The sequence below is a fragment of the Pleurodeles waltl genome, chromosome 3_1 (genome assembly GCF_031143425.1).
Source record: "Pleurodeles waltl isolate 20211129_DDA chromosome 3_1, aPleWal1.hap1.20221129, whole genome shotgun sequence".
NCBI lineage: Eukaryota > Metazoa > Chordata > Amphibia > Caudata > Salamandridae > Pleurodeles > Pleurodeles waltl.
This window is the reverse complement of record NC_090440.1, coordinates 1,704,173,178-1,704,198,547: the sequence shown is the minus strand read 5'-3', so window position 1 is coordinate 1,704,198,547 and position 25,370 is coordinate 1,704,173,178. Positions and strand designations below refer to the sequence as shown.

At 45.2% G+C, this 25,370-nt stretch overlaps 1 protein-coding gene across 4 annotated transcripts in view; it reads right to left on the bottom strand.

Annotated features, from left to right (window-relative positions):
- AGAP1 (ArfGAP with GTPase domain, ankyrin repeat and PH domain 1) overlaps window positions 1–25,370 on the bottom strand; it is a 942,320-nt gene that overhangs the window by 260,208 nt on the left and 656,742 nt on the right. For all 4 annotated transcript variants that reach the window (XM_069225552.1, XM_069225553.1, XM_069225550.1 and 1 more), the window contains one exon: window positions 20,048–20,216. In XM_069225552.1, the coding sequence (XP_069081653.1) occupies window positions 20,048–20,216 (169 nt within the window). The remainder of the gene's footprint in view (window positions 1–20,047; window positions 20,217–25,370) is intronic.

Genomic DNA, 25,370 nt, shown 5'->3' with positions numbered 1-25,370 from the left:
CAAGCCCCGGGGACCACCATGTCCCCGGGGCTGTTTAACGGTCGCTGAGCCAATAATGGCCCTGGGGACCACCACTCCTGAGGGCTGACTCCTGATATGTCCTAAAGTGCCCATCCCGAGACATAGCTGTTTGCTGTAACTTGGCGGGAGCTTTGACAGCTTCCACCAAGTCAGATCAAACACTCCGAATCCAGCAAGTGAGAGCTGTTAAACAGCTCTCACTTGTTGGAAGTGGAGGTTTCCCTACCTGCAGAGATACAAGTAGGGAAACAGAGGAAACATCTGCTCTCCCAGACAGAGAGCTACATCTTTAGCAGCTCACTGTCTGTGACAGCCACGCTGACACCCGCAGGAGGCCTACTGGGGCCACAGGGGCTTTCAGGCTCCCCCCGCAGTCCCATTGCACACCAGGTGCCCTGAGAGGGCAACCAGGTGACATGGCTGGGCCCCAGGGGATAGGGTCCCCCTGGGCCGAGATGGGTCAGGGGAGGGTGGCCACGCAGCCCCCATCCCCAAAAAAACTAATGTTAAGGTCTGGCCCAGGCAATAGGGTTCCCAGTGCCAAAATCGGCTAGGGAAGGGGGCTGCGCTCCACCTCTGCGAAAAAATAATAACATTTTAAAGCCAGGCCCGAGGGATCAGGTCCCCGGGCCGAGATTGGCCTGGGAAAGAGGGCCACGCAGCACCCCACTCCCCAAAAAAAGAAAATAAAATGTTAAAGGCTGGACCCCAGGAGATGGGGTCCCCAGGGCCAACATCGACCCAGGGAGGGGTGCTGTGTGCCCCCCCACCTCCAAAAATAATGTTATAAGGCCAGGACCCAAGGGAAAGGATCCCCGAGTCCAAAATCGGCTGGGGAAGGGGGACCGTGCACCTCCCCCATTTAACTTTAGTGGGCCCCGGGAGAAGGCGCTCCCAGGCTCGAAATCAGGTGGGGGAGGGTGGCCGCTCAGCCCCCCTCCCACACACTGGCCATTCACCCAATGAGGTAGCAATTACTAACCAGTAAAAAGTGCTCCTTCTAACACCTACTCTCACACCCACATAGACCCTCTCACACCCACTCTCACAGGCACTAACAACCAAAGACACCCTCTCACACCCAGAGAGACAGGCTCTGCGGACAAGTCCAGCCGCACATGGCCAAAGACTGTGCGCAGCATGGGGTTGTGGTTAGGGCGGTTGGCCGCAGGGATTTTTAACAATACAATAGAAATTCACTGAAAAAAACAAAGGTTACAGGGACGTTATAGTTAGGTTCTGAAACTACTCGTACAGAACCTTAGAAATTCACCAGATATAGTGTTATTTCAAGTAACTGTAACTCACAGCCTAAGGTAACTATAAATAGCGCTGTTGCCATGCATTGGTATTTACCTCACATACTGCAACGCTCATAACATTTTTGATAACCTCAATGATATCACTATAATATTTGCAGTAAACTTTTTGGGGAGCGCGAGTTACCTTAGGCCACAAGTTATAGCTACTTGAAATAACTTCAAGTATAACTGTTGAATTTGTCTGGTTTTGTTCAAGTAAATTCAGAACTTAACTATAACGTCCCTGTAACCTTTGTTTTTTTTAAGTGAATTTCTAAGTTTTTAAAAAATTCTATTTACTAACTATAACGTCCCAAAATGTTTTACAATTTTAAGGATTATGAAATTAAAAATTAGGTTGACATTTTTAGCTTGATTCAATGGGAAGCATAGCAAACAGAAATGAGTATGGATCATTGGTGGCCTCCAATGAAGTACTAGTATACACAGACCAAAAAACATGCTTTAGGGGCAAAAAGGACAAAGTGACATGCTAAACATTAGCACAGTGCTCCGCAAACCTTTCAGAACCACAACCCAATTTTTAGAAGGACAAACTTTCACAACCCACCTACCTGTGATGAACATGAGAAGGCCGATTTTTTTTAAGTAAATAAAGAATTCTGTCATTAACAGGCAGCATATTTTCCATTGAAATGGACATTATGTTTGCACGGATATACAGTTTCACTGATAAGACTATACGGCACACAACTGATGATGTGTGGAAATCAGGTTTCAGTGAATATTTATCATTTGTGTACCACCAATAAAGTGTTTGGATTTGCTTTGATCCTATTCAAATCTTTGTTTCCATCACACTTCAAAATTACAATAAATGTGCTAAATGTTTGCTTTTCCCAACTGCTGAATATGTAGTTAATTTAAAGGAATTTACATTTTGTTGTGCATTACAAAAAAATGACATCCTACAGCCTTTCCTTTCACACTCCCGGTCCCTAGCAAGATTGTCACATAATTCACTCATTTTCTTTTGTCCACTGCAGATTAAGAAGAATTTGTAAACATCAATCTCCAAGTTAAAAAAAAATAAGCAGCAATTTATAAGAAGACATAGCCTGACATTTGACCTTAGGCTGCAGCCGATGTGACAAGATAAATAAAAAATGTAAAGGCTTTTTTTATTACTTAGACTTTTGAAGCCTACCAAAAGCCTAATCACGACCCATAGTTTGGGAAACACAACTCGAGCATATCACTTCGTCTTTTAGAAATAAAAGCGCATTTTGAAAAGTTCCAACTCTTATATTAAAATTCCTATTACTGTATATTTGTGAATTAAATTAAATATTTCATACTTAAGCATTTGTCTGATGTATACTTTTTTTATATTGTTTTTAAGGTTCAAATCTAGAAATTGCTTAGGTCGGGGACCTCTGCTTCGAGTAGGGATTCATTGGCGATCCTCAGTAGTAACCTTTAAGAAACTCTGCCACAGAATATATTATAATTATATTAAGGAGATTAGATAGCTGTCACATTTGTATTGGAGTAAGTAACCTGTCCACCAAACACTAAACAGGACCAAAGGTTGTACGTATGCACGTAGATTTAGTAAATATCTAAATCAATACAGAATTCTTTCATAGGGTGACAATGCAAACATATATTAACAAAGCCACTTTTATTATTGGTTGTATACTGTGGAATTTGGATACCAGGAACATTGTAGTTCCACATTATGTTTTTTGGGTGCATGCAAAGTGATCTCTTTTGCCTGTTGAATCCACGCTAATGAAGGGAAGAAACCAGCATTTTTATTCCTCTTGATAGTTGTGAGCTGGAATTTTAAAAACATCCATATTACTTAGATGAACTATTTTTTGTGCCTAGCGAGTTTTCATAGTGTTACTGCTAGGATTTCTGAAAATATATCCTTAATATTGTTTCTCAAGTCTCCTCTTGCTATGTCAGTCCTATGCTTAGTGTCCGTACTGAGATGTGCGTGTTCTGATAGCTCACTTTGTGCAGCCTCCCTGCTCGAGGCGCTCTGTTACTCCAGTGTAGTGCCGACAAGCCACATGCTGCGGGTTAGTGCTGCTGGGCCGAGTCTGAGCATCCCAGCTCCCCTCCGCCTTCTCAATGCTATTGTTATGAATCTGCCTGGTATTAGATTACAAACTTTTGTACCTTCTTAATACATTATTTGTCAAGCTAATTTATCAGGTACCACTTGATACAATAAACACAAACAAAAAATGAGATACAGTTAAATGTGCTGGCGTTTTTGTATTCTAATAGTTATTTCTAGTTAACTACGGTGAAGCCCATACACTGTAGGGCCATTACAAGGTAGGGGCAAACACCAGCATTTCGATAACTACAGATCACAGAGTACCAGAATACTCAGTTCTTAACCAGCTGAAGCCACATCTTGGTTTCTTTCCCATCCCTCCAACCATTATATCCAGGTCATTGGCCTTCCACCCTCAGTTAGCTGCTACTGTATTCATTGCCACACTATTTAGTTCTCCTCTGTAACATTAGAATCAGCTAAATCCTGGAATGATACAGGAGCTCCTGCCACTCCTGCGTGTATTCTCATTTGCCCATTCCCTTGCAGTTTTCCAGCTGCATTGTTTCCATCTCTATATCAACCTAGTATGTTACTAACCTGCTCATTTCTCTACACTTGGAACCCTGGGGGACTTCCAGGCCGTAGCTATTTCTCTTTTGGCTCGCACTAGGGTCAGGTTGTGGAATTTATTCATCACTTTCTTCTTCCTCAGGCGAGTAAACAGCCCCAAAAAGGCAACCATGTGGGTTCAAGAGGTCCGACCTACCCATCTGCTCGACTCTTATGATGAATGCTCCCCAGTAATCTGTCATTGCAAGACAGGATCATGCCAAATGATAAAATTAACCATTTTGTGTGCCACATCTGAGTCTCTGAATATGGTGGTCTGACAGATCAGCCCTAATCTCTAATTACCTAGGGCCACTGGAATTATGTGGCAGAAGAGGGCCATGTGTGGTATGGCTCAGTAAATTATGTGGCAAGAAAAGGCAAATTCTGTAGCATAGTGGGGCACTTTTTTTCAATAGTATACGTCATTATTATTTCATTGTTCTTCCGACTGGTTAACACTGTCTGGGCATTGGTTGCAGCTCATTAGTACATGTTTAACACCCAAATATAGCAATAAGCAAGACAAAGGTGACAAGTTAACATTTACAAAGGGGCTTCCAGTTCACTGCAGCATGTGTCACTGCATTTTTTGTAACTTTTGAACCGTTTGAGCTAGAAACAAATTTTTAGTTGATATCTGACGAGTATGGGGCACATGATGGATTATGTAGCAAATGCGGAAGATCTATAATTATGTGAAAATCACCACGGCCGCACAATCGCTTAAGTCCAGTGGCCCTGGATATAACTTGTACAAGAAGTTAAAATGGTGCAATTTAAAACCAACATATCTGGAACCATGGACTGGAAACCCCAAAGCAGCCTCCCAGGCCATAATGAAGAGTACTCAACCCAGGGCTCATGTTCATTTATATCTTGCAAAATTCCCTTCCAAGTTGCGATGCAGTTCACTCGCAGGACTGCCTTCCATCCATTTACTATAGTCAGTATACGGTGTACAGTATATAGTTGTTCTCGGGTTCTACCAGTACAGTGGGGCCCCATTTTTATGCACTGCACTGAAAAAAGCTGCCATATGCTAGAAATAAACTTGCTGGCAATCGTGGTTCCATCATGTCTCCAAATATTTTCTGTTTCTCCATTTCGTACAGGTATTCCACTGTGATCCAGTCATATTGATTCCTTCTGGATAGTGTGTTTCCTACTTCACCCATTAATGCTCTGGGTGACATACCGGGGGACTAACACATGTACCTTCCCAAGGTTTTGCAGTACAGCTAATAAAGCGTGAGGAGGTTATATCCCCCACACGTGTTTGGAACAACAGGAGATTCAGGATCACACATTGACCCTTGTGATGCTATGCTCATTCTGTTCCTGCAGAATGTTATGTAAGCTTGCCATTTTGCTACCCTATGAAGTAGTGCTGCCATCTAATATTATTCAAATGTATGACTCCCAGCCCCTCAAACCCAGAAGATTTGGAAATGTAAGTGTATTCTTTGCATTTCTATGTCTTGCCCTATTCCAGATCAGTATTAGGAGTAATAGGCACTGAACACCTTGAGCAATGGGAAAGATCCTGAAGTGCTTCCCAGCTATGGAGCCTTAGGCCAATCTGCCACAAAAACCCAAAAATATGTTTTCGAATAGGACACTGGGAATTAATACTGAAGGTGAAGGGGGTCTCCAATTATCATAGGATAATGTCTCTATGACTACAGGATGCCCTCGCCCTAAGATCTATAGTGGCCGCATCAACTGGTTGCTCAAATTTACTAGCAGGGGGCAGTTAAATTGCCCTGTTAATCGGTGTGGTCTCAGCGATAGGTCCCCCTGATCTGTGTGGGATGCACCAGGAGGGGCGGCTCAGCTGAGGCCCCACGCACTCTTCAAGCAATTTTCCCGCCTGGGTCTCAAAAAGCACCCGTGCTGGACTCACTGCTGCTCAGGCCTTCCAATGCGTCCTTTTTAGTGTGCATCAGCCCCCGGCCTGATTGAGCAGACACATGTCCCAGCCTTTGTGTCAAAGAACTAGAAAAGAAGATACACGCCCCTCCTCCAAGAGCAAGTGTATAAAGAGCCAGACGGGGAGGAAAGGTCAAGCTCCTATTCCTTGCCATGTGCAGTGCTAAAAGGAACATTCAGCACGCCAGCCCTTTCTGCTACTGCGGAAGAAACAGCGATTAGGATCAGCAGCCGCACACCGCCCACCCACCACCACATAATTAGCAGCACCGAAAAGGGGCAGGATTGTTTAGGGGGAAAAGAGACACTTAATGCAGGACTTTGGTCAAAGATTAAATGGGATCTTTAAATGGCACTCGAACGAAAACCTCTGTGATGGAGAGAAGGCGGAGGGGTGCTGGGATGCTCAGACTCGGCCCAGCAGCACTAACCCGCAGCATGTGGCTTGTCGGCACTACACTGGAGTAACAAAGCGCCTCGAGCAGGGAGGCTGCACAAAGTGAGCTATCAGAACACGCACATCTCAGTACGGACACTAAGCATAGGACTGACATAGCAAGAGGAGACTTGAGAAACAATATTAAGGATATATTTTTAGAAATCCTAGCAGTAACGCTATGAAAACTCGCTAGGCACAAAAAAATAGTTCATCTAAGTAAGGCAAGACTTGCCTCTACCAAGAACCAAACTATGACCGCTGACCTAATTAAACTGGAATATTCTCGGTGATCTACTGTGCACCTCCTTGCCATCCTTAAGGTCAGTTCTGAGTGCAAGAAAATCAAGCAAAAGTGCAAAAATAGAAGCAAGTCTGATAATCATAAAGGGAAAGGTGAAACTTAGTTGAGGTGTTCTAAATTTCAAATTGTATTGTTGAATTCCTGAGGTGGTGATAGTGAAATAAATTACTCAACGTATCTAACTTACTGTTTCAACCAAAACAGTTTTCACAATTTAGCAACTCTCCCAAACTGGTGCTAAAATGATGGGTAGCCATTACACCAACCCAAGATGGCTGCACGAAGATGCACGCCTGGCTTGCTCAGGAGAAAGGGTTTGCTCCTTCTGGATGGATCATCATGTGCACACCGAAGCTGCCTACGGCGTCGGGGTGATACTTCTCGCTCTGCCAATGGTATGGTTACTCCATCATCTGAACCCAAAAAAACAAATCCCACCCATGCTCACGGCTTTAGTGGGCCTGGTCCTTCTGGGTATCAGACCCATGAGTAGTGACAAAACAGACACTGGAACGGGTTCCTATCTGGCCCTGTATTTATGCCTTTAACTTTGCTAGCAGAACACTGAGTGATTTCCGAACAATGAATGGGAAAGAAACATCAAGGAAACTCATGTCAGCGATTTAGTTGCGGCTTAAGTAATATTTCACATGTTTGTATTTAATCTTCATTCCCAAGAGTGATAGCTATTTTCAGGCGGTTGAGTTTTTGTAATTTTTTTCGTGTAGCAGTTTACTCTTACACAGTGGATACTTTGGACTGAAAAACTCCATGTATTTATACCTGCCCACGGAAGCGCTCTGGAGTTGAGGCTAAAGGCAGCGTGAGTTCCTCACAGTGCCCGTCAGAGGATCAAAATAGTGTTCAGTATAAATGGTCACGTAATCCTTGGTCCCTCTCCAGAGCGTGCACAAAAATGGCCACGTATTCCTGATACAATTGTGATTATGTGCAAAGTCTCTAATAGAAGTACACAGTTGATTAAATATTGACGAGACAAAAGTAAAAGGGGATGCAGTATGTTTAGGTGAGTGGGTGCATTGTGTGTTTGGGGGGGTGACGAGGAAAACGCGAGGAAGTACTTTCATAAGAGAATGAAAAGAGGATGCTGAAGAGGAAAGAGATCAGGTGTAAGATATGCAGATGGATGAGATGTTGAGAGAAATAGGGCAGAAATATAGTGATTAAGAGACTCCGGGCCAGTTCATAAAGGTAAACCTACCCTTTTGTGTAAGTTAACTCTTTTCCGCAATTCACAAACAAATTATTGAATAGTAAGTTTACCACTGCGGAGACTCCTAACTCAGGGAAGAGAACTCCGCACATAAAAAGATAGGACAGGCCTATCTTTTTATGTGAGAAGTGGCTCGCCGCACTGATTACGGAGTTTCCGCAAGTCGTAAACTTACTATTCAATCACTTGATTATGAATAGCGAAAAAGAGTTACCTTACACAAAAGTGTAAATTTACCTTTGTGAATCGGACCCTCTGATTAACACTACCCCTTAAACATGCCTCAGTAACGTTTAATTCACAGTCTCACAATTTCAGAAAAGAAACATTTTCCATATTAGTTATTTGCAACAAACCCGTTGTTGTTACTCACTTATTTTAAACAGCTAACAACCACTGACAAAGCGAATAGACCTGGCCGGTTTTGGGTGCATGTCGTGTGCTGTGTAATATTTCTGGACAAAATAACAGAAACCTCAGAGAGGAACCAAAATATCGGTTTGGTGTCACCCTATCAAAATCACCTAAATATAGTTTATGTGTTAAGTCACACCTATTATTACATTGGTCTCACCCCTTTTAAAGACAACACCACCCGAACTTTTTGTGTCCTGCTTAAAGCCTTGCCACAGCCTGGACCCAGAGCCTTTGGTGTGCCCAGCAGACCCCATTACTCCCACCTACAGAATTAACTCTTTTTCTGCAAGGACCGAGAAATTAATGTGTTTTGATGTTACTGTGTTTTATTTTTTATCACTCTACAGCTATTACCCGTGTGAGAGGGGTTCGGTGACGGGCTGTCTGCGGCGCGCGCGGTTTTGATAAACAGCCTCAGTGGGCCTCACTACGGGGATAATGTATCCTTAAGTACTGCCAATGAGCTCCTATTCTACACAGCCAATTACTTTTGTGTGCGTCTGTCACTCAAAGGAAAAATGACGGAGCCCATTAGATCAAGTCGGAGCCACCGCTACTAATGCAGTCTCAGTCCCTCATTAATCTGAGGGAGCAGAGACATCGCCGCCGGGGCCTACACCGTACACCCCCACCCCACAGTTAGGATGCACGACAATGCCCCATCCTAGACTACTCCCCCCCCCAAAAAAAAAACGCTCCATGTTAATCAAGCTTCCCTTATTACCTCAGTTCCTGTCTCCTCGGAGAGCGGGCGCCCTGTAAAATGCTCTAATTACGGCCCGTCCTTAGACCGGCAGCGCACAAAGTCATAGTGTAAGTGTGTGCTGGATAGGAGGGTGAAGGGGGGCACAAGTCCAATCACATTAATATTCATGACGATAATTAGTATTCTAGGTCACTGAATATTCATGCTATTAGTTTGGGTTTTTATGGCTTGGCTGGGCGTCCTGATTGCTCAAGTGTGGAGGAAAAACAGCATGGCTGGGACTCTAAACTTGTCATGACACTTCAATGAACAGCGCACATTTGTGGGTTTTTGGTGTGGCGACTTTAGGCCCTCTTCTTAGATTTAATGCTCTAAAATGAGGGGCGAGAGGACAATGGGGAAATAAGAGGAGCGGAGCAAGCCAGAATGAAATGAACGCTTGCTAACAGAGCAGACTACAAACACACCGACCTGGCCCAGGGCCAAGCTGTTTCTGGCCATTGTGAAAGCCACAATCTGCCACTGGAGTGGCTTGGTAATGATTCAGGTGACCTGGGGGTGACTTTTAAAGTGGTTGTGACGTTTCCATCACTGAGCGGAGTCTGATTCAGTTTGTGACGATGTTTTATCAGTGGTGTGACTGTGTATACGCCTATGTTAGCTGAACGTGGCAGCTTCAATGAGTTATGCGTAAATGTTCACGTTGTTTGACTGATGAGTCCAGAGGATTGGACCAAATCGCATATGCGTCTTCTGAAAAGGTTTGTACGTCCATTACCTGGCAGAAGTATGTGCATGTGTAACACAACTGGTTCTGGAGAATGCCACTGGATGCCATAAGGGCAAATATATGGACATACATACTAAGGCTGCACTGGGCGTACACTAGTTGGTCTGTCTCTTAATGTGTTCTATGGTAGGACAGAGAATGGTGTGTTCTGGTGGAGGGCGCTGTTGTGAGCTGGGTGGTACCCAACTGTGTTGCCTATACATGTCAATTGTGCATACAGTGTTCTGCACAATGGATAATGTAGAGAGTTTGTATATGCCGTCCCTGTTCACAGTGATTCTTCAAAAGCAGGAGTAAAGCTAGAGCTCAACAACGAGAGCGTGCTATACAGAGAAGCAGGAACTACTATGAAATGCTAGGGGCAGGCAGTATTAGAACGGATGGATAAAAACCGTTGGAAAAAGAGGGATCATAACTTGCGATGGAGAGAGCAAACATGGGGCTTGATCCCAGTGTAGCCCTCTAGGGGACGATGCATCTAACTTCACTAGTCTAAAGAAGGTGGAAGTCCTTAGTAGCAGGCTATACTACCAGAATTAACGGCTAAGAGGCACGCCAACTCTTGTTTTTAACAGGCAAACAAACTACGTCAAAAATGCCTTCACAAATCTACATGGCGCTTAGTAGGGCTGGTGGTATGATACAACAATGCATACAAAAGCAACGCATGCCTGAACAACAGGGTCAGAAGAACGACCACGCCTTTACCACACATGCCTTTACAACAAATTTTGTAGTAAACACATATGTAGTAAAGAAGTATGTGTGGTAAATTCCCCCCGGTCCTGCACCCTAACAAGCCCCTGTTCTTTAAACAATTCCGCCCCTCCCTCCGCCCTGAACCCTAAACTTAAAAAACTACCCCCACCTCCCCTGCTCTTAAAACTACCCCAAGGCTTAAATCCACAAAACTACCGTGATTTCTCGGCCCTCCTAACATTAAAATTTAACCACACCGCGTCCTAAAATACACACCAGCCACCACCCCGCCCTGCCCGCAAAACTAACCCGCCCCCCTGCCCTGAGGCCCAAATCCACAAAAATAACCCTAACCCCCACCACCCCAAATATACCCTGGCCTTGAGCACTAATGAAAATGTCACTTACCCAGTGTACATCTGTTCGTGGCATCGGTCGCAGTAGATTCGCATGTTCTGCAATAGCTCGCCATCTGGTGTTGGGCCGGAGTGTTACAAGTTGTTTTTCTTCGAAGAAGTCTTTCGAGTCACGGGACCGAGTGACTCCTCCTTTTGTCTCCATTGCGCATGGGCGTCGACTCCATCTTCGATTGTTTTTCCCCGCAGAGGGTGAGGTAGGAGTTGAATTGTAGTAATAGTGCCCATGCAATGGAGTGACTAAGTATACACCTATTTAAGGTTGAGATGATACATATATAAATAATTGAAGGTAACTTCCAAACTGCTACAGGCTCCCGGGGAGGCGGGTGGGCACATGCGAATCTACTGCGACCGATGCCACGAACAGATGTACACTGGGTAAGTGACATTTTCAGTTCGATGGCATCTGTCGCTGTAGATACGCATGTTCTGCATAGACTAGTAAGCAGTTATTTCCCCAAAAGCGGTGGATCAGCCTGTAGGAGTGGAAGTAGTCTGAAATAATGTCCTTAATACAGCTTGACCTACTGTGGCTTGTTGTGCGGATAACACGTCTACACAGTAGTGCTTGGTGAATGTGTGAGGCGTAGACCATGTGGCTGCCTTACATATTTCTTGCATTGGGATGTTTCCTAGAAAGGCCATGGTAGCACCTTTCTTTCTGGTTGAGTGTGCCCTTGGTGTAATGGGCAGCTGTCGTTTAGCTTTAAGGTAGCAGATTTGGATGCATTTAACTATCCATCTGGCTATACCTTGTTTTGAAATTGGGTTTCGTGCATGAGGTTTTTGAAATGCAATAAAGAGTTGTTTAGTCTTTCTGATGTTCTTTGTTCTGTCAATGTAATACATCAATGCTCTTTTGACATCTAATGTATGTAGTGCCCTTTCAGCTACGGTATCTGGCTGTGGAAAGAACACTGGAAGTTCCACTGTTTGATTTAGATGGAACGGTGAAATAACCTTTGGCAAAAATTTAGGATTGGTCCTTAGGACGACTTTATTTTTGTGTAGTTGTATAAAAGGTTCCTGTATAGTAAACGCCTGAATCTCGCTTACTCTTCTCAGGGAAGTAATGGCGATGAGAAATGCCACCTTCCAGGTTAGGAACTGTATGTCGCAGGAGTGCATGGGTTCAAAAGGTGGACCCATAAGTCTAGTTAGGACAACATTTAGGTTCCATGAAGGAACAGGTAGTGTTCTTGGTGGTATAATTCTCCTAAGGCCCTCCATGAATGCTTTAATGACTGGTATTTTATATAGGGAAGTTGAATAGGTAGTTTGCAGGTATGCAGATATTGCTGCAAGGTGAATCTTAATGGAAGAGAAAGCTAGGTTAGATTTTTGTAAGTGAAGCAAGTAACCCACTACATGTTCTGGAGTTGTGTGTAATGGTTGTATTTGATTAATATGGCAGTAGCAAACAAACCTCTTCCATTTACTTGCATAGCAGTGCCTGGTGGATGGCCTTCTTGCTTGTTTTATGACTTCCATACATTCTTGGGTAAGTTGTAAGTGCCCGAATTCTAGGATTTCAGGAGCCAGATTGCTAGATTCAGCGATGCTGGATCTGGGTGTCTGATCTTTTGGTTGTGCTGTGTCAACAGATCTGGCCTGTTGGGCAATTTGATGCAGGGTACCACTGATAGGTCTAGCAGCGTTGTGTACCAGGGTTGCCTTGCCCAAGTTGGTGCTATCAATATGAGTTTGAGTTTGCTTTGACTGAGTTTGTTTACCAGGTAAGGAAGGAGAGGGAGAGGAGGAAAAGCGTAAGCAAATATCCCTGACCAGTTCATCCATAGGGCATTGCCTTGGGATTGTTTGTGTGGGTATCTGGATGCGAAGTTTTGGCATTTTGCGTTCTCCCTTGTCGCAAACAAGTCTATCTGAGGTGTTCCCCAGAGTTTGAAATAAGTGTTCAGAATTTGGGGGTGAATTTCCCATTCGTGGACCTGTTGGTGATCTCGAGAGAGATTGTCTGCGAGTTGATTTTGTATCCCTGGTATAAACTGTGCAATTAGGCGAATTTGGTTGTGAATTGCCCAATGCCAAATTTTTTGTGCTAGCAGGCTTAACTGCGTGGAGTGCGTCCCTCCCTGCTTGTTTAGATAATACATTGTTGTCATGTTGTCTGTTTTGACGAGAATGTATTTGTGAACTATTATTGGTTGGAAAGCTTTTAGTGCTTGAAAAACTGCTAGAAGTTCTAGGTGATTGATATGCAGTTTTGTTTGATGTACGTTCCATTGTCCTTGTATGCTGTGTTGATCGAGGTGTGCTCCCCACCCTGTCATGGAAGCATCTGTTGTTATTACGTATTGTGGCACTGGGTCTTGGAAAGGCCGCCCCTTGTTTAAATTTATGTTGTTCCACCACAGAAGCGAGAGGTAAGTTTGGCGGTCTATTAACACCAGATCTAGGAGGTGACCCTGTCCTTGAGACCACTGTGATGCTAGGCATTGTTGTAAGGGCCTCATGTGCAGTCTTGCGTTTGGGACAATGGCTATGCATGATGACATCATGCCTAGGAGTTGTAATACCATCTTTGCCTGTATGTTTTGTGTTGGATACATGCGTTGTATGATGGTGTTGAAATTTTGAATTCTTTGTGGACTTGGAGTGGCTACTCCTTTTGATGTGTCTATTATGGCTCCCAGGTATTGTTGTACCTTGCGTGGCTGAATTTTGGATTTTGTGAAATTGACGGTGAACCCTAGTTTGAAGAGGGTTTGTATGATATGATTTGTGTGATTTGAGCACTCTATTAACGAATGGGCCTTGATTAGCCAGTCGTCTAGATATGGGAACACATGTATTTGCTGCCTTCTTATGTGTGCTGCGACTACTGCTAGACATTTGGTAAAGACTCTTGGTGCGGTTGTTAATCCGAAAGGCAGTACCTTGAATTGGTAATGTATTCCTTTGAATACAAACCTTAGGTATTTCCTGTGCGATGGGTGTATTGGTATATGGAAATAAGCATCCTTGAGGTCTAAAGTTGCCATGTAGTCGTGCAGTTTTAGCAATGGCAATACTTCTTGTAGTGTGACCATGTGGAAGTGGTCTGATTTGATGAAAGTGTTCACTACTCTGAGGTCTAGGATTGGTCTCAGCGTTTTGTCCTTCTTTGGTATCAGAAAGTACAGTGAGTAAACTCCTGTGTTTATTTGTGTGTTTGGCACTAATTCGATTGCATTCTTTTGCAATAGTGCCTGCACTTCTATCTCCAGGAGATTGGAATGGTGTGTTGTTAAATTTTGTGCTTTTGGTGGTATGTTTGGAGGGAATTGTAGAAATTCTATGCAATAACCATGTTGGATAATTGCTAGAACCCAAGTGTCTGTAGTGATTTCCTCCCATGCTTTGTAATAATGACCTATTCTTCCCCCCACTGGTGTTGTGTGGAGGGGGTGAGTGACATGTGAGTCATTGTTTAGTAGTAGGGGTTTTGGGGCTTTGAAATCTCCCTCTATTTCTAGGGAATTGCCCTCCTCTATATTGTCCCCGAAAACCTCCTCTATACTGTCCCTGGTAAGTGGACGGTGTTGCTTGTGAGGTGCTGGCTTGTGTGCTTTGACCCCGAAACCCCCCTCGAAAGGGCGTTTTACGGAATGTGCTGTAATTCCCTCTGCTCTGCGGGGAGTAGAGTGTGCCCATGGCTTTGGCAGTGTCCGTATCTTTTTTGAGTTTCTCAATCGCTGTGTCCACTTCTGGACCGAACAGTTCTTTTTCATTAAAAGGCATATTGAGAACTGCTTGTTGAATCTCTGGTTTAAATCCAGATGTTCGGAGCCATGCATGCCTTCTGATAGTTACAGATGTATTAATTGTCCGTGCAGCTGTATCTGCAGCGTCCATGGAGGAACGTATCTGGTTGTTGGAGATGGTCTGTCCCTCCTCAACCACTTGTTTTGCCCTATTTTGGAAGTCCTTGGGCAGATGTTCAATGAGATGTTGCATCTCGTCCCAGTGGGCTCTGTCATAGCGCGCAAGTAGTGCCTGGGAGTTCGCGATGCGCCACTGGTTTGCAGCTTGTGCTGCGACTCTCTTACCAGCTGCATCGAACTTGCGGCTTTCTTTATCTGGGGGTGGTGCATCTCCAGATGTGTGAGAGTTGGCCCTTTTCCTAGCTGCTCCTACAACAACAGAGTCTGGTGGCAGCTGTGTAGTGATGAAAACCGGGTCCGTAGGAGGCGGCTTATACTTCTTTTCCACCCTTGGTGTGATTGCCCTACTTTTGACCGGCTCCTTAAATATGTCTTTTGCGTGCCGGAGCATACCAGGGAGCATAGGCAGGCTTTGGTAGGAGCTGTGGGTGGAGGAGAGTGTGTTGAACAAGAAATCATCCTCGACCTGTTCTGAGTGGAGGCTTACGTTGTGAAATTGTGCTGCTCTAGCCACCACCTGAGAGTACGCGGTGCTGTCTTCTGGTGGAGATGGCTTTGTAGGGTATGCCTCCGGGCTGTTATCTGACACTGGGGCGTCGTATAGGTCCCATGCGTCCTGATCTTGGTCACCCTGGCTCATGGTGGTGTGAGCTGGGGAGTGTGATGGAGTTTGTGCTGGTGAAACGTTAATCACGGGCGGAGGAGAGGGTGGTGGTGTAACTCTTTTCACCACTTTTGGTTGTGGTGCTTGTTCCGTCTGGAACTCCAACCTTCTCTTTCTCCTAATGGGGGGGAAGGGTGCTTATTTTTCCTGTCCCCTGCTGAATGAAGATACGCTTTTGCGTATGGTCCACATCAGTTGCTTGTAGCTCTTCCTCAAACCTATGCTTTTGCATTTGGGAGGTTAGCGAGTGCTCTTCTGTATAAGAGCCTGAAGCTGGGTCGCTTGCAGTTTGTTTCGGCATCGAAACTTTGTGTGCGTGTTTTTTCGGCTCCGAGGTGACTTTTTTCCTTTTCGGGGCCGAAACCTCTCGGCGTCGATCTGTTTCGGTGCCGCTGTCTCGGCGTCGAGCCGTGTCCACACCGGCATCTCGGTGTCGAGGCTTGTCTCCAGCACTTTCTCGGTCCCGAGAAGGCTGCGTGCCGGTGTCTCGACCGGAGTCGGACGATCTCGGCACTGTTTGGGCCTTTTTCGGTGCCGACGGTCGGTCACCGAATTTATGGGTCGAGCCATGGCCTGGTGGCAGTGGCGTCCCCTGGGCCTTGTAAATGTTTCTTTGTGTGGTTTTCGACGTCTTACTCACGGTTTGTGTATCGTCGAATCCTTCGGAGTCTGAGTCTTGGATCGAGAAGGTACCTTCTTCTTCCTGTTCCTCGAACTCCCGTTGGGCTGTCGGTGCGGACGCCATTTGAAGTCTTCTGGCTCGACGGTCTCGGAGTGTTTTTCGGGACCGGAACGCACGACAGGCCTCGCAGGTGTCTTCGCTGTGCTCAGGTGACAGGCACAGGTTGCAGACCAAGTGTTGGTCTGTGTAGGGGTATTTATTGTGGCATTTGGGGCAGAAACGGAACGGGGTCCGTTCCATCGGCGTTCTTCAGCACGCGGTCGGGCCGACCAGGCCCCGACGGAGGATCGAAAAACTACCCCGAAGGGCACCGGAGCTCTTCGATCTTCGATGCGGTGTGGAATCTAAGTACGCCGATCCCGAACGCAACAATACCGACGAAAATCTTCCGAAATTAGCTAATTTTCCGTTCCGAAACTCGGAGCGACAGGAACACGTCCGAACCCGATGGCGGAAAAAAAAAAACAATCGAAGATGGAGTCGACGCCCATGCGCAATGGAGACAAAAGGAGGAGTCACTCGGTCCCGTGACTCGAAAGACTTCTTCGAAGAAAAACAACTTGTAACACTCCGGCCCAACACCAGATGGCGAGCTATTGCAGAACATGCGTATCTACAGCGACAGATGCCATCGAACATTGAGTTCTCAGGCCCAAATCCACAAAAATAACCCTACCCCCACCACCTCTGATTCTACCCCGACCCCCCGGCCTTGAGCCCTAAATTCCAAAATCTACCCAATCCCCCACCGAGCCCTAAAACTCCCCCACACACCCTTCAATATCTCCTCAAACTACCCCAATGCCCCCACCCTGCCCTGAGGCCTACATTTAAAAAACTACGCCCTGAGACCTAAAAAAAAAACCATGCACCCCTAAAAACCACCCCTCCCCAAACTACCCAGACTCCATTCCCTGATGCCTAATCCATCAAGCTACCCCAACCCCTCCGGCCCACCTACCGTTTAATTTAACCCAAACATCCCTGCGCCCTAATCTCCCCAAGCACCCCTAGAAAGAAAAATACCCCACCCCTAAAAACAACCCCAGCCCCACTAACCTCGACTCATCATTCTTCGTGCTTGCCCATCCATGCTCCCACACCCTGAGCCCTAACTCCCCCAATGCACACCCTAAAAACCTTCCGCTAGCACACTGCCCTTTAATTTACTGCGACACCACCCCCCTTTCCCCTGACGTTTACCAAACTACCCCAACACTCCGGCCCCCCTACCTTTTAATCTACCCCAACTCCCTCGCCCTGACATCCACCAAACTACCCGACCCCCAAGCCCTTTAATCTACCCCAACCCTGAGTCCTAAACCCCCCCACACACCACGCTAAAATAAAAAAATATAAACTCCCCAAGCCCCACCTACCTCTACCGATCCATATTCCTGCTCCTTCCTGCTTGCCCACCCATCCGCACCGCTAGACTGCTGCCTGAACAACACATATGCGGCCTGCCTTAACCACGCAAATGCGTAGTTAAGACATATGTGTTGTTCAGGCAAGTGTTGTTTAGCTTGCGGCCTTCCGCTACGCATGGTTGTGCCCGCGTAGTTTAGGCCGTTTACTAGTAGGGCTAGGTTGGGCCAGTAGCTATGATTAGAAAGGGTTATTCATTTATGAGGCAAAAAAAAACAGGACTGGAATTACTGTAAAAGATCAAATCAATATTCTAGAATAATTGCGAAAGAAACAATGCTGGCCTCTAGAATACCAGCACTAAAGTTACAAAAAGGGACCAAACACATTCTATAACAAATGCATTGTGATGAGAGGCATATTACAATACAGGGAAAGCCACTGGATGGAACCGAGTGCATAAAATAACACTAACAAACTACCATAATCCATCTACAATCAATGACCTAGTAAAGAATCATCTCATGTTCTAAAAGAAAGTTGTAAAATTATTTTTCAAGAAAGATCATTAAGATCTGTGACTGGCTGTAGAGTTGCGAGTCAATGGTGGAGTCTCAATGTGCTGTTACATGTTTTTATGAAGTGCCCGATATGTGTACTGCAAAGGACATTAACAAACTGAGTGTCCTTTTAAATTCGCTAAGTAATTTTGCTAATGAGTTCCTCCTCAGAAAACTACTCAGTTCTGCTGCAGAAGGGCTCAACCGAAAGTGATAATCCTTTTAACATGGGTGACTACCATCCGAATGCCAGGTTATGAATAGGCCTGCAAGAAATGTTAATAAAGTTGGTAAAATTCACATTATTTCTTGTCATCATCAGACTTTTATCCGGGGTAAGGGAGAGAAATTCATAAGAGGTCGAGAAAAGAAGGAAGAAAAATATAGGAAAACACAGACAAAGGGTGAAATCATAGATGAAAAAGAACAAACAAGTGTGAGATAAAGAACAGGATGTGTAGAGTGAAAGACATGAGGCGGAATCAAAACTAGGCCGCTTTGGCAATCAGTAGCACTGGAGGTGGGTTCCTACATAAATATGGGTATTCGGACTTTAGTAGTACGGACTGGGTTCATGAGAAGTAGGACCTCCATTCGCTATTAGCTTTTTTAATCCAGGTTTTGTGAATTTTTTGAGAAATTTCATGGGTGAGCACTTTAGTATACTAAGAACGGATGGATAAGATCTCAGATCATGACATCTGGAAACGGGCAGTAATGCTATTCTTCATTCAGTGGAACAATACTGGCAAACTTTCATTCACTAGATAATGGTTCAACCTCTATTAACTTGAAGAAGTTAACTTAGTGTACATTGTCTTCCTTCTACTGTACTAAGTATGCGATGAACAACTGTGGCAAACAGTGAACAGATGTGAACAAGAGGGGGCTTTGATCAGAGCATGTCCTTGTCTTGCCAAGGGAATGCTGAGTTTGACTCACCTGCTGCCCAGAAGGGCAGACATATTTTGGAATAGGGACTCTATTTTTCACTCAACGAGACATTCCATCAAATTGTTCCTTAGTTTAAGAGCCTGTTACAGCAGGGCTTTGTTTTTTGCATGGCAATTGGTACATTATATTAGAACACAGACTAGTATTTGGCAATAAAAGAAAAGGGGGTGAGGCCCTACAGTCAAAGGGTACAAGGCTCCAGGTCAGGCATACATCCATAGTTTTAAGGGAAAGGCTAGCGATGTCAACTGAAGCAGAAATATCCTGCCCAGCGTCTGGATTTCCCATATGTATCAAGCACAGCTGACAGCCTGCAGTAGAATAACCCAACCCCCCCACTCATAAAAGCTGAGTGCGCTGCTCCACACATATAGGGGGTCATTCTGACCCCGGCGGGCGGCGGATGCCGCCCGCCTGGCGGGAACCGCCATTTGGCCGCACCGCGGTCAAAAGACTGCTGGTGCCATTCCGACCTTCCCCCTGGGCCGGCGGGCGCTAACATTGTTAGCGCCCGCCGGCCCAGCGGGAAGGGGGCCTGCAACACTGAAGCCGGCTCCGAATGGAGCCGGCGGTGTTGCAGGTGTGCGACGGGTGCAGTTGCACCCGTCGCGCTTTTCACTGTCTGCTAGACAGACAGTGAAAAGCAGGCAGGGGCCCTGTTAGGGGGCCCCTGCACTGCCCATGCCAGTGGCATGGGCAGTTCAGGGGCCCCCAGGGGCACCTAGACGCCCGTTACCGCCAGCCTCTTCCTGGCAGTGTAAACCGCCAGAAACAGGCTGGCGGTAAGGGGGTCAGAATCCCCATGGCGGCGCTGCTTGCAGCGCCGCCATGGAGGATTTGCCCAGCCGGGGGAAATCCGGCGGGACCGCCGCGGTCAGAATGGGCAGGGAAGCACCGCCAGCCTGTTGACGGTGCTTCCGTCATTTTAGCCCTGGCGGTTTCGGACCGTCAGGGTTAGAATGACCCCCATAGTGTTTTGAATAGGCAGACCTTGTGTAGTATCAGTTGAGAGAAGTTTTGCTGCCTTACCAGTATTTGGGGAGATTTGCAGCCCACTGATGTCTTTGGTGAGGCCATTGGTTTTAGGGCTGGAAATTGGTGGACAAGCAGAGGTGGCTCGCGGCGGCCTCTTCCCAGGGACCTTCACAGTAGTTCTCAAGAGGTCAATCTCTTTCCCATGGACATTCTGCATGTAATCCTGCAACAGAGAGAGAAGAGTTACTGCATGAGGTTCCGTCATTTTTTTTTTAATAAGATTTATTTTCTTATATTATTTTCACAGCACACTAGTGCCAGAAGACATTTGGATGGTTTACATTAAACAAAGCCAAACAAATAAAACAGATGGCAAAGTAATAAACAGAGTGAAAACAGACATTAGTGAACAAGAGTATGCAGCCTTCCTACCGCATATTCCATTGGACAGGAAATTTCGTATCACCACAGCATTTTTGCAAGTAAACAACTTGGCAGATGTAGGCAGAGAAATGTAAAGCCCAAGGAAGAAGCACCGGTTCGGGAGAGCACCATTAGTTAAAAAAAAAAAAAAGCATTGCAATGCCAATAGGTCCGGCTTTACAGAAACGTTATATGGGAATGTGAAGCATTACAACTAAATAAAATTTGAATTAATATGTATGTGTGTGGAACCACAGAACAGTAGAATAATATCAGTGGAGGTTAAAAATTTAGGGGACAGTTGCAGACCTAAACATCTGTTTAGGTTAATGACTGCCCTCCTCCCATCTGGGCAACTGCTAGAGAAAGACAAACACAATAAATTATCTAGTTATCTAAGGAATCTTTATAGCATTACCATGTCTCGTGTGTCCCTGAAAATTCAAACTCAGCCAGATGGACACATAAAATGATCACAGCTGCAGTGGGGGCAAAGCACTTTTTTTGTGGAAGCACACAACTTACGCCCAAATAAAACATGTATTCCTGAATCCCTTACATATGGCATAGCCAAGGTCCCTGTCAAGTGATGCTCACATAACTGCCAGGAGACAGTTGTGCTGTCAAGCTAGACCATAAACAATTGGACAGTACCACTGATGGCTGTGGACCACCCTGTATAAAAGACGACAAAGAAGAGGGAGACAGTGGAAGGCTAGGTTCACATCCAGATTGAGGGACACCCATAACAAGAGGCTGCTCTTTCAAAGCAATATGGAAGCACAACCAAAAAGGTACGTGAGGTAATGCAGGTGGCAGAGGTGGGCTTATTAAAAAAAAATAAAAAAAATCAACCCAGGACAAAGATCCATACACCTAGTCCGTCAGTGTGAGTCCTGCAGTGAAATGCCAGCAAATCCTGAATAACATACAGCAAAGGAAAGCTAAAGGATGAGATAAACAAGAGATGAATGGGACAGAATTAAAGACAGCAAAATAGACGGATCTGATCAGTCTAGAAAAAAAAGAATAGATGCATTTTGACGAGCTTACTGGAGAAGAGGAATGAAGGCTCAGACTTGATGTTAATGGGAAGTGAGTCCTATGCTGAAGTCCTAGCCCTGGAGTAGAAGCAGCTGTGAGAATGCAGATTGGAACCTAGGCACCTCAATCTGTAGTGCTACCACACTGCCTGTCTTAAGGGGTCAGCAGATTAAAGAGGGTGGGAGGGAGGTGGAGGGTTGGCGGCTGGCTGGTGGTGTTCAGAATTATACACCCAATTATTGAATATGCCCTTTACCTTCAAGCACGTATAGAAGGTTCCTGAAATAACTAACACGCACACACACACACATTTATTTCCCGTGAGCCACTTTGGGCCCAGGGGAGGAGCGGGTGGGAAGATTCCAGGAGTGATGTAAGTGTCTGAGGGCCTCGATCCTGTTCCAAGATGGATCATTTCAGAGTGCACCAGTCTTTTACTTGTTGGAGACTCTCTGTACCCCAGATTGCTCAGTGGCCTGGCGGCAGCATTACCCCATAGTTAGGCCATTGTCATTTTAGAAATCACTGTGCATTCATGAGAACAGGGGGGTTTAGTTGTACTGACCTCCGTGAAATATTACTACATTCCTCCAGGTTTAGGAGTGTGAACAACGCGGGTATAGGGAGTTTGGGTTCAAACTAGGTTAAGGAGTTGGGCCGATGATCTTCTGACACTTATAAATGCTATGTCCACCAAGACGAGTTGTACAATTTTTCAGATTTTTTGGGACAATTGTTCTGCCATTAAGTCCTGCAGCACCAAGTGCATGTTGGTAGCTGAACACTTCTTTGTCTGGTGGGCGGCAGCCAGTGTGGCAGTGTGGTTTGCGACCCACATGAGATGGCTCACCTGTACAGTTTAAGTAGACTGGCTTTGGAGAAATGCGTTTGACAAACTGCTGAATGACAGTGATGAAGGTAAAGAATCAAGAGGGGCTCAGCCTCCAGAGTTGTTCATCATTACCTATCTTGGAGAAAATAACCTCACCTCATGTGGGCGAAAAAGGACTAGGGGAACTTATTGTGTTGAACCTTAGCTGGTAAGTAAACTGATCTTTAAAGCTTTGCTGACCTGGTCTCGTACGATTCCAGGAAAGAACTGAGGCACCAACGGCCTTAAATGTATCCACCCGTGGACTGAATGCTGAAATGGCCCAGCACTCTGGAGGCAAAGGACAGCTAAGGCATGTACATCACAAGAAAATCAGGTGCTGAAATGTTTCATCCACATGTGGAACATTTTTCGACATGGGTACAAATATTTTCATCATGTTACTAAATGCTTTCGTTTTCACTGTTTTTGGAGGTGGAGAAGATGAAAAACCTCTATGCCCTTGTGGCAGGAGTAAGTATACTGAAGCACATAACTGAATGAGAAAGGTTTACCTATGAACTAATTGCTCAGTAACACATATGAACACAATGGGATATTTTCCTTCTTTATCGTTTTCTAAGGTGTGGTCTCAGCAGGAGCAGTATATTGGGAGAACGGGCTCTGGACCCATACCAGCTAGAGGAGACCATACTTGTCCTAGGATTTGGTGGGGCTGTGAGGGGTCAGCCTTTTGGTCAGTCAGACGGACCCTTAGGAGCATTCCCAGAAAGGCTAAAGTCATATGAGTAGTTTTGCCTTGGCGTGGCTAAGACAGGTTTGAAATGCAATTTTTGTGTATGTGTTACTGATGATAGCATATTGTAAATATTGGCTATATATTTTTAGGTTTGTTTTTTCTCACAATTGATTTTGTTCTAGAACTGAAGTGCCACAAATATGACCCTAGTGATCCATCTGATGGGTGTCTAGTGTTGTAATTTACCTTGAGAGGTATGGAACCCACAATTGGCACCGCCTAACCCACACTGGACACTTTCTAGCCTATGCTACAGCATACCCTGTCTTAGAGGAATAGTGAGACTACAGATGGGGGGATGGGTCAATGGAATGCAAAGAGGGTTAGGATGAGAGTGGACGTCTGGTTTCGGTGCTTAACGATTTAACCTGGCCATTGTCCTCCAGGCACTTTTGGCTGTTCTTCATATATGTCCACCTCCTGCAGGCCACGTCTGATCCCAGGGGTTCAGGGAAGGGTGAGGAGGTGCCAGAAGAGTTGGTGGTGGTGCTCCTAGAACATGGGCCAGAGAACAAGGGTGAGATACTTTTTGAACTTCCGGTTTCCATAAACGACACGCAGCCACCAACAAGGAATTCTCGTTACTCACACTACTATTCCTCAGGATTAGTGCTCTAAGTGGTGGTTAATTAAGGGTAAGCTAGGCCGCAGATGAAGGGTAGCGAGAGCAACAATATTGAGGACATGTTTGCCTACGAACAAACTGTTCAGTAACACAGGAGCTTTTTCTTTTTTAAACTGGGGTTGGGATCAGGAGGAACAGTTCAGTGTGGGGGGAGGGCACTGGCTCCAGCCCCTGCCATCTGCAAGAGACCCTACTTCTCCTGGGGTTTGGGGATGGGAATGGGGCATGAGGGTCGGACCTGGAGGCGGAGCACATGGGAGGTTTAATCTGGGTATGGGTAGGGCAGGATGGAAATGCTATTTCTTGTCTGTGAGTATCTGATGCTTGTACATTCTAAATATTGCTTACAGAATGTTAATGGGTGTTTTTGCCACGTTAGTTTGCTTTAGAGCTGAAGTATTGTAAAGGAACTGGTTTGATCCACACTTAAGGGGTTCTTGTGTGGTCACTGTGGGTCCGTGGGTGGTAGGACATCAGCGCTAGATGCCTCCTAGCTTACTCCTTTCACCTTCCAACACAGGAAAGAACCAAGGGAGCAATGGAAGGCTGTTCGGCTTTATTGACTAAACAATATAACTTCAAGGTGATCCTGGCATTTAAATGTAGTTCTCTAAGAAAGGAGGAAATGTAGTTGCATTTTTTCGTAGATGTGACTAAACTGTCTGCTGAATAAATAAAGGCTTTCAATGGGGTTTGGATTTACCAGTATGAATGCATTTGCCAAAATCAAGCCTGGGGATGACTAGGGCATAATCCAGTTTTCAATTGTTTCCTAAAAATGAGACGCTTTACGTCTTTGTGGGGCCGGAGAAAGAAATTTACAGCTATAGCCAAGTTGATGGTATTTGGTATGGGTGACACAGAAGAAAACTAGGAAACTATCCAACCCTAAAGACTTCCATTTTGGCATTATTTTCTGCCTTTGCAAAAATCCCCCATCTGACCAAAAAAGCTTATTCACCTCTTCCAAAACCTGTCACATTTTTTTAATGATCAAAATGTCTCTTGTAAGGCCCCAGCAAACTACAGCAAAACTAAACTACACACAGTCTGAATGACGGAGATTGCAACCTAAAATCAGCAAATCCATACTGGAGCTTGAGGAGTACCTTTATAAAGTATCATTTAAAAAACAGCACAATACCATCTTCTCCACTTCAGTCAACAGTGTACTGCCCCAACCAACTAGAATATATGTTCAAAGTAGTTCAGGAGTTCACTAGAGCTATTAATCTCCTTATTTTTAAGAAATACGACACAACCTTTCTGCAATCAGTGGGATAAGCATTTTGTAAGATTGCAGCTTAATAACTGGAGTGCATGTATCCGCCAATGACACTTAAGAGTGTCTCTGTAAAAGTTAACAGGGGGAATCGCCTGAGCACTGAAAGTTTACTAACTGCTGCATTTACTCTATGCCGAGCTGCCTGACCTGTCAATTTCTTCACGAGCCACCCAGCTCCAGTTGTAGAATAGTAAACTGGGCAAAGCATACAAATGCTCTTTAAAGCTGAAAAAGGGGCCTTTTATGAAGAGGCTGGCTAAAGCCTACAAATCACCTCTTCAGTCCTCTGGAGTACAAACTAAACAGAAACAAAAACGTCAAATCAACACACTAAACATTCCATTCATACTGCGCTTCCCAAATAAATCG